The sequence below is a fragment of the Zonotrichia leucophrys genome, chromosome Z (assembly GCF_028769735.1).
Source record: "Zonotrichia leucophrys gambelii isolate GWCS_2022_RI chromosome Z, RI_Zleu_2.0, whole genome shotgun sequence".
NCBI lineage: Eukaryota > Metazoa > Chordata > Aves > Passeriformes > Passerellidae > Zonotrichia > Zonotrichia leucophrys.
This window is the reverse complement of record NC_088200.1, coordinates 71,417,597-71,431,119: the sequence shown is the minus strand read 5'-3', so window position 1 is coordinate 71,431,119 and position 13,523 is coordinate 71,417,597. Positions and strand designations below refer to the sequence as shown.

The 13,523-nt window shown below is 40.9% G+C and overlaps 1 protein-coding gene across 5 annotated transcripts in view; it reads left to right on the top strand.

Moving 5' to 3' along the window:
* The window catches only part of VCAN (versican), a 99,852-nt gene that overhangs the window by 43,243 nt on the left and 43,086 nt on the right, over positions 1-13,523 (top strand). For 2 of the 5 annotated variants that reach the window (XM_064735293.1, XM_064735291.1), the window contains exons 7-8: positions 1,717-2,118; positions 3,622-4,620. In XM_064735293.1, coding sequence (XP_064591363.1) covers positions 1,717-2,118; positions 3,622-4,620 — 1,401 coding nt within the window. Of the gene's footprint in view, positions 1-1,716; positions 4,621-13,523 lie in introns of all 5 variants that reach the window. The other 3 variants (XM_064735289.1, XM_064735290.1, XM_064735292.1) reach the window with 2 other exon arrangements.

The window sequence follows — 13,523 nt, the reverse complement described above, 5'->3', positions numbered from 1 at the left end:
GTAGGGAAAGGAATCTGCTGCTTTTTTTTTCTGTTGGCAAAGAACACCACCACTTCTAAACATGGCGACGTCATATTTTCTTGCCCTCACAATTTCCTTTTCGCTTTCACTTCTCATTCAGGAAAGCTGAAATATCAACCCTTTAACCTCATTTCCCTACTCTGTAATTCTACATGTTCTTCTAGAAATTTTGAGCAGTCACCCTCTGACCAGTCCTGGCCTTTTGCAAAGGTGGCATTTTCAAAGCTGAGTGTGTGAAACTGAACAAATATTTGTGTCACCCTGAGTGGCACATGAAGAATTCATATCTCCAGCTATCAAAGGGGCACCTAATTAGCCATGGGCATTTGAAAAAAACCTGTTTTTTTGCATGTATGTTGCTTATGCTCGAGAATAAATTGTAAAATAATGTAACTGTTTTGATTTCTGTCTGCAAGGGGAAGAGACTTATTTGATCTATTGCATGCTAAGCAAGATTTTATTTTGCAAGAAGTTCTAGGTGTAGTCATGTCTGTCTGATAAACAGTGAGTTCTCATAAGCACAGCCTGTGTAATGCATTCTTCATATGCTTAGTGTGATTTAAAAGCTGTATTTTTCTCTTTATTTGCATCTTATAAGGCTTTTGACTCTCAGTCACTTAGCAGTAAACAGCATTAGTTTAAGACATTCACATCTTCCACCTATCTGCTCCTATTGCCCTTCTGAAGATTACTGACCTGGGAAAACTGGCAGAAGGGAAGATAGTTCCAACCTGGGCTTTTCCTGAGGAAAAACTATTTTCTGAGCACTCACTTTTTCCAGGAATTTGAAATCTGCTGACACACCTTGTAGTGTTAGCACACATTTCCTCCTCAGATGGCATGGAAATGTGGGCTAAAAGGAGTAGAAAAGCATCAAGGCCACCAGGCTGTTTAAAACACCACAATTTGGTTCACTGGAATGACCTTTTCTTGTGCCTTCTGTTCATCTAGGATAGCAACTCCCTCACCTTTTCCATCATCCAGAGGGTTCAGCACTTTGCCTTTGCATGCTCAGCACTCCCATGGAGGCATTTCTGTCTGTGGAGGAGTTTCAGATGTGCATCTTTGAAGTGTTTTCAAAAGATCAACATCATTTTAGTAGCATTAAGTTTCTGATCTTACGGTTCAACATTCTCACCTTCCCCCACAGTAAATTTCTCCCAGCATAATTTAAAGGCAGGAGAATTTTCTAGTGGCATGCTGGATCCTGCTCCTTGAGCACTCTCACTGCAGTGAGGATTCCTTTTTGCAGCTTGTAATTATGGGCTGAAAATAAGCTAAAACATTGTTTTATACATCTGAGCTGGATGCTGCATCAAGCTTTGAAGAAAACCCACAGCTCTCCTCATTTGTGACATCTTGAAATAAACCTTTATGTCCCCAGATCAGTGCCTGGCAGGCTGATGGTCACTCATGTAACACAAGGACTTCTAGGGGTAATTATATAAACCACAAATATGAAGAATATTGCTAATTTTTTTCACTTCATCTGACTTTTAAGTTAGGCATTCTGCAGCTTTACAGTGTTTTATTGCATGTCATTCAATGCTCCAAAAAACTACCTAAAGCCTTTGAAACACTTATTTTTCAGCATGGCATTTATTTTTTGTTGGGGACATTCAAACTAACGAACTAAAGTATCTTGTGTACTGACTGTATCTTTTTTTTTGTTTTGTCTTTTTTTTTTTTTTAAAGCTAAAAAAGTCACAACAGAGCCCACAACCATTGAGCCTGTGACATCCCTGAGAACTGACAGCGTGAGATCGTCACCTGCTGGAGCTCCCCTCGAGCCTCCCATCTCTGAGACCCTGCTCACTGAAGTGCCTGCCACCCAAACGGTTTCTTTGGAGGAAACAACCCCAGAGTCTGAGGAGGACACAGAAATCACTACTGAGGTGGCTGAGGAGAAAAGGGAGATGGAGGTGCTCATGGAGAACATTCCTCTCACCACCCTCCTACCTGAGACTGTCACCGACGGCGAAATGTTCACCGGTGACACGCTGGGCAGGACTGAGTACGATGTCTCACCCAGGCCAACAGACACCACGGCCCCAGACGTGGAGCTGGATCACACTTACTCTGAAGCAGAGGAACAAGGTAGGTCTGAAAGCATTGAGGACGCTTTCTTGACCTCTGTAATTTTTCAGGATAGCACAGCTGTAGCTAAGAGTTCCACTGGTTTTTGGGAAGATGCTGAGACGGGAGATGCGCAGAGGCACGATGCTGATAATCAGACTGAGCAAATAGAAGTGGGCCCTCTGAGGACAGCTACATATAGCTTCTTACAGACTGCTCGGAGAGAGGCTGCCAGGACAGGGACTGCAGATTCACTGACAAAAGAGCAAGTGTCTCACAGTGCCCACCTCAAAAATGCACCCACGACAAAATCACTGGAGGCGAAATCTGACGAGAAACTCACGACTGTTGTGATCCCTCAAGCTCTGCTCACTGCTGAGTCTGCAGAGAGGGAGGGCAGTGAGAGCATGTCTGGCACAGATTCTGGGGTGGCTGCTGGTCATCACCCAAGAGCAGAAGTGCCTGCTGCATCAGAGACACTCCTAGATGAGCAAGCAGTAACCACTGGACAGTTTTCTGCAGCAAAAGAGTCAACGCCCTGGGTTAAATTTAGCTCTGCAACAGCATTTGACAGCGAGGGCTCAGCTCAAGGGAGCAGAGAGGACCTGAGGGATGTGCAGCCCACTGTGGCATCTGGAACACCTGTATCCTTTTCTGTTTCCGCTGCTGATCAAACAGAATCTGAGGCCATCTCAGGAAGCACTGATGCCCTGCCAGTTTTTGGAGAAGGCACCATGTCTCTTATCCCCTCATCTCAGCAGACAGAAGCATCAGCTGTCCTGGAGGAGCAGGAGGAAACAGAACAGCCAGAAATGAGGACAGTAGATGAGGAGTCCCCTCATCCCACAGCTGCCATTCTTCCATGTACTGCAGGAGAATCTGAGGGGTGTTCTGCAAGTGAGAGGATCACACAGGCCCCTCCAGGTTCTGGCACGTGGCTGCCAACAGATAAAGAGGAGGGATATATGACAGAAGAGTCATCTCACACTGGGAGAGTGATTGAGTTTGCTACAGAGGATGGCTTCTCTGGAATGGAGCCCACATCATCTCCAGGGCACATTGTGGAATCCACAGTGCATCCAGGAGCTCCAATTTCAGCAGCTACTGAGACAAGCAGGGAGCCAGCAGAGACCACAGGGGATGAAGAAGTGGTATCATCTGATTTTGGTCAGAGCAGAGACACTGCAAGTGTATCCCACACCAGCAGCTCCTTGGATTTGGAAATGACCACAGCATCCAAAATACCAGTGGAAGGAAGTAGTGCAACCATAGGGTTTTTTAGCTCCCCAAGCGTAACTGTATTGCCAAGTGCTGTGCCCACAGCTGTGGGGGTAACTGAGCGTGAAGCAGATGAGACATCAGGGACAGAGGGAACTATTAAATTTACAGGTGTGACCAAGGTAGATACTGCAGCTCCACAGAAAGAGTATGATGCTTCCCTAGTTCCAGTTACTGTAGAGAGTGAGGTCACTAGAGATATGCCAATTACTGATCAGACTCCTTTTGATGATGTCTTTCATACAGAAGCAACAGAAACAACCGCAAAACATAGCAAGGTGTTCCCAGAGCTCTCCACACTGGACCAAGGTTTGGAGCCAAGAACTGCCACACTGTCTGTGACATCTGCCCACACACACGAACCAGAGATGTCACCAGGATCTGAATGGGCTCAAACAGCAGTTCAGGAGACGCTGGATGAGACAGGCTCAGCTTATGAGGAGATGTACCCAACCACAGAGGCACCTGTGCCTGCAGTGACATCCACAGACCACGGAGGAGTTCTGACACCTGAGGAAACCAGCGCCTGGTTGCACCTCACGCCGACTCCAACAGCTGGAACTGCCCCTGACCAGGATGAGGAGGTCACTGAGGTGGTGCCCATAACTGCTGGAGCCGAAGCAGAGACACAGGAGAGCCCAGGAACCCCCACTAGGGAGGAAGATGATGCAGTGAGCTGGGATTCCGTGCCCCCCTCCCATATGACGCCAGCAGGGCGTCCCACTGTGGAAAGCATTACTGACCTGACTCTGGGAGCTTCTCCAAGCCAGGCTACAGAAGGCTCAGGAATGACTACAGAACCTGAGGAAACCAGGCCAGCTGTATTTGCAGCTACTGCAACAGATAAGGCAACAACTCCCAGCAGCATGGCAACACCTTCCCTCGGTGCTGCAGACAAAGCTCAGCCTACATCTGCCACCAAGCCTTTTGTCACTCCAAAGTCTCCACGCCTCATTCCCGAGGAAGAGGAGGAGGTGACGAGCCATGACATCATCATAATTGACGAATCCGTGTCTCCCAGCAAAGCCACTGCTGAGGATGATCTGCCAGGAAAGATGCTGGAGCCGGAGATCGATAAGGAATATTTCACCGCATCCACTGCCACGGCGGTGGCACGACCCACTGCTCCACCCCAAGGGAAGGAGGCCACAGAGGCCTTGCAACCTCAGGAGGTGTCTCCTTCCACTCCACACCCTGATAATGACATAAGATTGTATGTTATTCAAATCACAGGCAATGACACAGGTAAGATTTTGCCCTTTAGACCTGCAGTCCATCAGAGTGGACAGTTTGTCATGTCAAACAGGTGTGCTTTAGGATGTGCTGGAGATGTTTCTTGGATCACTGAAGGATGCAAAGTACCACTTTTGTCTAGACAGCCACTTGCTGAATATTGGTAGGTCTATTTTTCTGTCCGTTAAAAGCCCCTCAGAAATGTATTTTAAATTTGCTGTGTGGTAAGAATTATTTCTGCGTAAGAATGAATATGAAACTGTTTTATTTCTTTTTAAAAGTCATGATGGCTACAGTCCAGTTTTCTTTTTTTAATGTTGTCAAGTCACCAATTTAACTCCAGCTGTCTGTGAAACAAGCATTTTAATTTCACAGCTTCCATTCCATGCATTACTAGTCCTAAACGAAGCACTAGATTATTTTAACATTCCATTGGTCTGTAGCAATTAACAATGCCATGTACAGTGTAGTCAGCTAAAAAATGGTTAAAGCACTCTACTGACTCCTGTGATTTGGAGGAATGTTTTTTTTTAAATTTTTTTTTTATAGCATATCATAGAATTTTTTAAAAATCCATCTTAGGGAATATGTGGTGCACATTGATGCAATATTTAATTCTGCCACATTTTTTAGCTGATGGTTCTGTACATGTGTATGTAGCTTCAATTCCATGGGTATCCAGAACAGAAACTTCTAAAGTAGCAATGAACTGTTGGGGTTAATGATGAATATGTCTCCATAATGCAAATGTGGAAGGGTATGCAGTTTTACATCAAAGAATCCTGTCAACTGACTATTATTTAAGATGTCATGGTAAATCATTTTATTTTAAAACAAAAAACAAAGGAACTGACAAGCAGTACAAAGCACAGAATTTCTGTTAGGTTCAATGTCTTATGGTGTTTAATTGTCTTATGGTTGTATAATAATGATTTTATTTTTTTTGAAGGAACGCAGTAAAAAAATGGATTTTTTTTTTGGTCTTATATACCTTAACTACATGCATGTCTTTTGAATGTTTGTGTCAGAAACTGTTTTCTCTTTGGTTCTTGGCCAAAAGCTCCGTGCCTCTGAAGAACTCATCCAGCAGAATTCATAATTTATGGGAGTCTTTTGGATGGTTTTTTCAGGTTTGTTCTTGGTAGGGTTCCATTAAAAAATCAAAAACCAGTAGTGGTTTTTCCCTTGAGATGTGCCATATCCTGTTTGGACATGTAATACCTTGGCTTGGTATCTTTTTACACATTGTGCTTATTATCCTACTTTATGTTTACAGGGTGCAAATCTGCACAAGTTATAGCAATTGTAGCTTAGCCTTCTATTTCAGAAAATGATAGTTCTGAAACTTTTGTTTCTGCGGTATATTATCATTATTTTGTCTTTAGATGTTACCAGTGCCTTGGGAGTCTCTGTTCAATGATACAATGCAGTAAGTCAGAGCAGAAGGGTAATTTCTGAAGACAAGACTTAACCCACATATTAAGTCCTTTTGTGCCTATGGAAATTAATTTAATTTGACTTAATGATGAGTAGCTGGACTAGGCAATAGTGACCTTTCTTTTCCTATTCGGGGTTTGAGTTATGCTGCAGTTTATTTCCTACAGGGGAGTGGGTTGTGCTGCGTGTTCCAGGTGATGGGAAGAAGTAGAATGGTTTGGAAGGGTGTGGATGCAGGATTCCTCTGCATCTACATTGAGAAGAGCCTCATTTTACACTTTTTTTTTTTTTTTCCAGAATAGTGTGGGTACTGTGTTTCATTAAATTAGATTTGGTTCAAAGTCAATTATCTGAATGACAGAGAGTGCAGATGCTTTTCATAGCTGCTCTCTTTCTTACTCTGCCTTGGGTGATGAGGTCTTTAGGACAAACTTTCTTCAGGGTTTGTCTTCTTCATCTTCACAAACTTTCAAAGCTGTGCATGCATTTCCCAGGTACAGATGTGCATGTGTCAGGGTGTGTGTAAGCAGATATAAAGTTATAAATCCTTAAAAATCTGCCTTTAAGAATTATTTCGTCTGTGAGGAGAGGAAAAAAGTTCATAGTCTTGAAATATTATTAAATTTGTCATATGTCACTATCTGTGCTCTCTTTAAACACAGAGAGACCCACCATGTGTCTAGTGCAATTTCAGAGAGGAATTTTCTTCATTTTCTGTTTTCAGGCCCTGGCAGTGGGAATTCCCCCACTTGGCTATCCACAGACTAAAGGCACCCTCTACCTACTGACCCCAAACTCAGTTACAACTGCCAAAGATTTATTCTCTCTGAGGGTTTGGATTGATTTACTTTATTGCTACAGAAATGAAAGACAACATCTGAAAAATCCTGTCAGACCCAGTTTCCCCTCATTGTTCTTAGTCCATAAACTTTTCTTTGTGCTGAAGGAAATCCGTATAGGGAGTAATGAAGAGGAATGAATTTGGCAAATTTTACCAACATATGCCTTTCAGTGGGATGTAGTTTAACTTCTTATTCTATCACTCTTTATTTGAGAATTGATCCACTATCATAAAGAACTACATAAACTTTATTTTTGGCTTTTTATTCTTAGCTCTTTGGAAACTGTGAATACAGTTTACATCATTACGTCTCCGATAAAACAAAGGGTTTTTCCTCCTTTGGCATGTTTTCAAGGTAATACACTATAGCATTTTTAGATAAAGTTAATCTGTGAGGTTTATAAAAAAAGGCCTTCACTGATTTTCAAGAGTCCAAAAGTGCCTCCTAAGAAAGGACAGCTTGCTTACCAAAGCCCTTGAAGTAATAACTGTTTCAAATAGGAATTATAATGAGAGATTATATATAGATGGCATTGTCTATAAACGAATATATTTTCCTTTTTTTGTTTGCAGAAGTGCTGGAACTATTTATGAGATTATTCTTTCCCCCTCATTCTTCACCTCCTTGTTATTCAGCTTTTGCCAGAAGCAACAGTTTAACAGTGAGGCAGGGCTGAGCAGAAATTCAGCACCATGTTTTGTTTCCTATCACTCAATTACAATAAAAACCTTGCTATTACACAGCTGAATATTGCTCCCTGCAGCTCCATTTGCCATCCACAGCGTGGACACAATAATATTTAAGTGCTCCATGGAGGTGCCATTAGGCTTTGTCAGGCAGGAGCAGTGTTTCACATTCCACGTGGAAGAGAAAGGCTGGGCTAAACGTGTGAATTCTTGAGATTTTGAGGTATTTTTTAGCAGTTTCCATCAAGCAGGACAGAGAGCCTGCAGTGGTGGGAGCAGCCCTGGCTCAGGTGAGCTCACCTGTGGCCAAACACAATGGGACGAGAGGCAGGAAGGACTCCTTGTGCCTTCCTCCTCCTCCTCCTCCTCAAACCCTCACCAGGCTGGCACCAACTTCTCTGAAGAGCTCCGAAGTCTTTGGGCTGGAATGTGCTGTTGATACATGGAATGTGTTATGGATGTATGGAATTTCAGGGGGATATTTGTCTTCACTATCACTGCAGGCTGAAGCTGCACTCGAAAGGTGTGGAGTTAAATTCAGTTAAATAAAGGGGCGAGGATATTCTTCCGTCTCACACACACATCCCCCTTAGTATAAAGTAGTACAGTAACTGGAAGGTGATATTAAATATTATAATTTCTAAGACTTTACATTTATTAATTAGACTGGAAGAAGGTTCTTCTAGAGGACTTTTCTTACTCTAGAGATAAATAACTTAACTCTTAGCTTTTAAAATGCATGCTTGCAGTCAATGAAAACTCTCATAAAGGAAGTTTACTTTTAGATTAAAAAAAAAAACAAAACAAGGCATGGAAACAGAAATAATTTGAAGGCCTGGTGGAAGGTCAAACTCAGTTTGAATTCTGGAGGACGTGTTCTCGGACTGATAAAAAAGAACATAGAGCTGAACAGATAAAGCTGTTTGTTTGTGTAGGAATACAGCAGTTTTCATTGAGAAAATGTACAAACAATCCACGCACTCCCATGTGGGCAAACATGGGGCAGGTGCACAAATTAATCTGGGTAGCAAGACTTGTTTTTTCTGACAGCCCATGGGCAGATCTCAGGGAGGTGTTTCAATTAATGAGGAAAACATCCTTGCACACGAGGAAACATCCCTTTTTATTCTGCAGAAAGGGCCACACACGTGTTTCAGAATGGAAGGGGCCTGGGACCTCCATCCACTGGAGTGGAACCAGGAGCTTTTCCCTTGGAATTATGAGAGTGAGGAAGCCAAACACCCCTGCAGTGTGAGCTTCCCATGGCATCAGCTGGGACACAGGATTTTGTCCTTCTCTATGAGGATTCAGGATTTGCCACCTCGTGCCCTGTTGTATCCTCACAGCTCTGATGTTTGCTAGTGCTGCTGCTGGTGCTGGAAGGTCATGGATTAGCAGCTGGGAAAAGTTTAAAAAAAACCCCAACCAACCAAACCTGAAGGAACTTTTCAGCTCATAAAGCTTTTATGAGCTGAAAAATGCTTGTGGGGGTGTTGTTTAACAGTGGTTGAGGGGATGCTGGAAACATAACTCCTGTCTGAATCAGGAGTAATTTGCACACCTGCGTTTTTTGGAGACATTTGAAAGTCTTTATTCAGTGAATGTGTTTCAAAGTGTTTGTTGGACCCTGGGACTCACACCAGCTCTGTCTGGTTTCTTGTCCCCTCCAGCTTTGAAGAGTGAAATTGCAGGAGCCTGTGCTTTGTGGATGTGGATTTTTATGAAAAGAGGTTACAAACCTTTGTGTTTCAACATGTAATTCTCTGACATGCATATTTCTGTCTTAGCAGTGTGAGAGGGCAAGCAAAATTTGAATGAAATGCAGGATGGTAATGAGTCATAGTCATAAACCTGAACAAAGGAGGCAGAATAGAGTCTTTTCAGGTCCATCTTAGGCCTTGCCTTAAAATTCATTTAATCTTCTTGTCTTCACAGCTCCTTCTGGAGGGCTGTCAAAGATCCTCATGGCTCTGTTTAAGCCTGATTCTAATATCTTGCCTGAAGTGCTCCTTGGCCAGTTTATACCCGTGTTTATGCTTGCCAGCATTGTCTTTAGCCTCAATAGGTCCTTTTTCTTCCTGACACTTATCCCTTGATACTTTTATTTCTCTCTTCAGTCTCAGAGAATGACCACGACCCTTTGCTCAGCCCCTGTTTTTGGTGGTTCCTGATGGGAGAGTGGGAATGTGCTGGGAGGGAAGGTGCTGGCCCTGCCCCAGGCCCTGGGGCTGCTGGGGTGGCCAGTGCCTCTTCCAGGCATTGCAAGGGACACCCTGGAAGTTTGCAGCATCCAGGTTTGCAAACCTCTTCATCAGTACCCACACTGTTCTCCTTTAAGGTGTTTTATTTGTGCTCGCTGGCAAGCAATGTCTCTGGTTATTTTATATGTTATATATATTAATTATTTTATATTATATATTAATTATTTTGTACATTATAGATTAATATATTAATATATTAATATGCATTAATATTTCTAATATACAATACGATGTATTTTAATATATTAATATTTATATATTAATATGTATTTATATTATATATTATCTTATATAATTATATTAATTGGTTTATATATTATATATTAATATATCAAATAACCAGAGAGATTATTTGCCAGCGAGCACAAAAAATTAATTTATATATAATTAATGGATATATTTATATATTATATATTATATATTATATATTATATATTATATATTATATATTATATATTATATATTATATATTATATATTATATATTATATATCATTTTTGTGGTATACACACATGGCTAGGTGGAATTTTTGGTATGCCTTTTTTTTGCTAATTATTGTGTTAGTCTCCTCCCCTTCAGCAGAAGTCTCTCTTTGTCTTTTGTGTGCTGAAACCACCATTTCTTTTTTCCCCAAATGAGGGGCATATTCTACTGAAAGCCATGGTTTCTTTACAGGACCTATTTCAAATCAAGGTTTACTGTAAGGGAAGCTTCTGTCTTGCAGCTAGGCTGACCTGAATTAATTTCTGGTGGGTTCTTGAAGCAGCAGCAAAAGCGGCCTCACATGGGCAGGAACAATTTCCCACCGTATAAAATGCATAATCTTCTTTTTTTTTTTGTTTTTCCTTAATGGAGGGCTGGGCTTGTCTCCTTATCAACTGTCATGTTCTAAACTTCATTTCCCAGGGAAGCAGGTCTGACTAGAGTAATTTTCACATCCTGGATGACCAAACTCTCTCTATTACTCATAAAACTTGCTGTAGAGGTGGTGCCACGTTCTTCCTGTGCCTGGAGTAACCGAAGTGTTAAAGGCTGAGCAACGTGGCCAGATCCTGATTTCATCTTCCCCAGAGTAATTACACCACAGTAATTCCAATGAGGTGATTGAGAGCAGAACTGTGCTGGGGTTGTGGGGATAGTAGGTATCACAATGTCTTCATAACCCTTTGCAGATTCTGGGTCACTGTACAATTAGGTGATTATTTTTCTTCAGAACACGTTTGAGTTCAATCCAAACTGGTAGATCTGTTGTTTAACTAAACCAGTTGGGGTTTTTCTATATTAGAATAGTCTTTTTTTTTTTTTTTAAGCTGGTGATATGGAAGGCTTTTTAAAATAGGTTGTACACTATCCCATATAATTTGTATTTAAAACGGAACAGTAGCGATGCCTTGTAGGAAAGCAAAAATAATAACCAAGTAATTGTAACAAATTCAAGCTTTTTTGTGCACTTCTCCTTTTCTCAAAACAAAGGAAAAACAAAAGCAAACCAACCCCACCAGCCCCATATCCAACAGAGCTGAAACTTGATACTTAGAAATTTTCACAAGAAGCTAAAACTGAATTAACAAGTGGTCTTTAGGCCACTGTTTCTGGCTCTTCCTGTAGAAAGACTTATTATAGAACAATAATTTCTCTTTCCACATTCCTTTCTGGACTTCCATAGATACAAGGAACAGTGCCCTCACATTAAATGCTGTTCAGAGGATGCCTACACATTCCCAGCTGTTTTTGCATTGTATCCAAGGAGACGCCTCCAATCGAGACATAGGGATTACACATCTCCAGCTTTCTTATAGGTCTTTGTTTATTCATGAGAGAAATGAAGGAATTTTATTCATAGGTACAATGTAGTTTTTCATACTTCTGTTGTGAAGAACAGGAATTCCTTTTAGAGGTTTTGTTTACATGTGGAGAAAGTCCTACTGCAGAAAAGATGAGCTGTCTTTTACATGGTGATGCAATATGACTTAATTTTTTTTTTTTTTATGAAGAAAGTGTTTTTCTGTACCAAACTTTTCTGAATGTGTCCAGTTTGTAACTTTCTTAATATGGAATTTACAGTGGGGTTTTTTTTTTCCCCACATTTTCAGTTTAATTAGTGGATTATTCCTTGCTAATCCAGACAGCCTTTTAAAATCTTCCTTGTTTTTTTGAAGTGACTAAGTGATAAATTTGATCAGTAATATACAAAATGCCCACTGGTGTCTTTCAGAATATTTTCCTGCTGTAAGTGAGGATGTGTGCAGACTGGCTGGTTAATATTTTGTGTTGTCTTTGGGAACATGCTGCTGAAGTTATTAATCTTTCTTTATAGAGTAATTTTTTTTCCCAAGCTGCTCATTAGGACTTTTCTGACAAGAAAAGTGTTACCTCTGTCTTGTATTACTGCTTTTCTTAAATGAAGAGGATCCAGTATGAAAACTTTCAGCTTCCTGAGGAGGAGAAAAACAGTTGGAATTTCATTCCTGGTCAGGAATGTCTTGCAGTAGTCCCTGCCTGCCTGGGTATTACCTCTGCTATACTTCATTAGCTTTTTGACACCCATCATTAGCTCAAAGAGTGCACAAGAAATATTAGTTTTTAACTTTAAACCATACTCTTGGATTTTACATGTAGCACCTCATCAAGCAGGAATCCCATAGTTTCAGTGGGAGGTTTTTTGGCATTAGAAAAGGAATTTCCACATATTTGATGTAATTTTTTTGTTGCTTTTTGCCAGAATAGCAGCAAAGAATGTGCCTATAAGTACACTGAGTAGCACTGAGATTTTTGATTGTATTTCATTGTGGGATTTTTTCCTAAACCATTGCTTTTTTTGTTTTTTTTTCCTTGAAAGTGGTGAGTAAAATGATTCTGGGCTTACTTATATATTCACCACTCTGGCTTGAAGTGAGTTTCCAGTCACATGTCTAGTTAAATAGTGAACATTAGAAGCAAAATTCATAAGTCCTTGGGAAATGCTGTGGGCACTTGTTCCAGCTGACAGCACCAAGTATTAACCCAAAATGTTCTCCAGAAGAGTATTTGTTCACACTTTAATTGAATTGTTTGACTTCCTGGCCTATATACAATTTTTTTTCTTTTTTTTTTTTTTCTTCAGTTTATTCTGACCACATACAGAGCCTGCCAGGTGTGAACTAATTCTGTAGCACTAGTACTATGCACATGATGGGGTTTGTGGCAGTACCTTATAGTCAAAAATATGTCTCCCTCTGCTGATTTTCAGTGGTGCAGTCATATTACCACAGCAAGGCATCTATTTTTAGCTGTAGTTGGTTTAAAACCTTTGTTCTCATGTGCTGTCCAACACAAGTGCCTTTTCCAAAAAAACCCCAAGTGTTTCTAAAAACAAATTAATATTTTTCCAGAACAAATGTTCCCGTTTTGCCAGGGAAAAAAACCCCAAAAAACCAAAACAAAGTAGAAAAGAAAACTGAGATGAAAAAAGTTACTGCAAGAAAAAATTATGTGATTCTATGGTTAAACAAACACTCATGTTCTGTAGGCACTGTTTGAAATTGTGTCTGGTGGAGACACATTTGTGTCACTCCAGCTGCAGCAGAGGGGAGCTTACAGATTTCTGCTGATTTAACTGAGAACCTCTGGTTTATCCCTGGGCTGCTTCAGGTGTTTTATAACCAAAACAATTTTATTAACACATGGAGAAAAATTTATAACATTTTCAC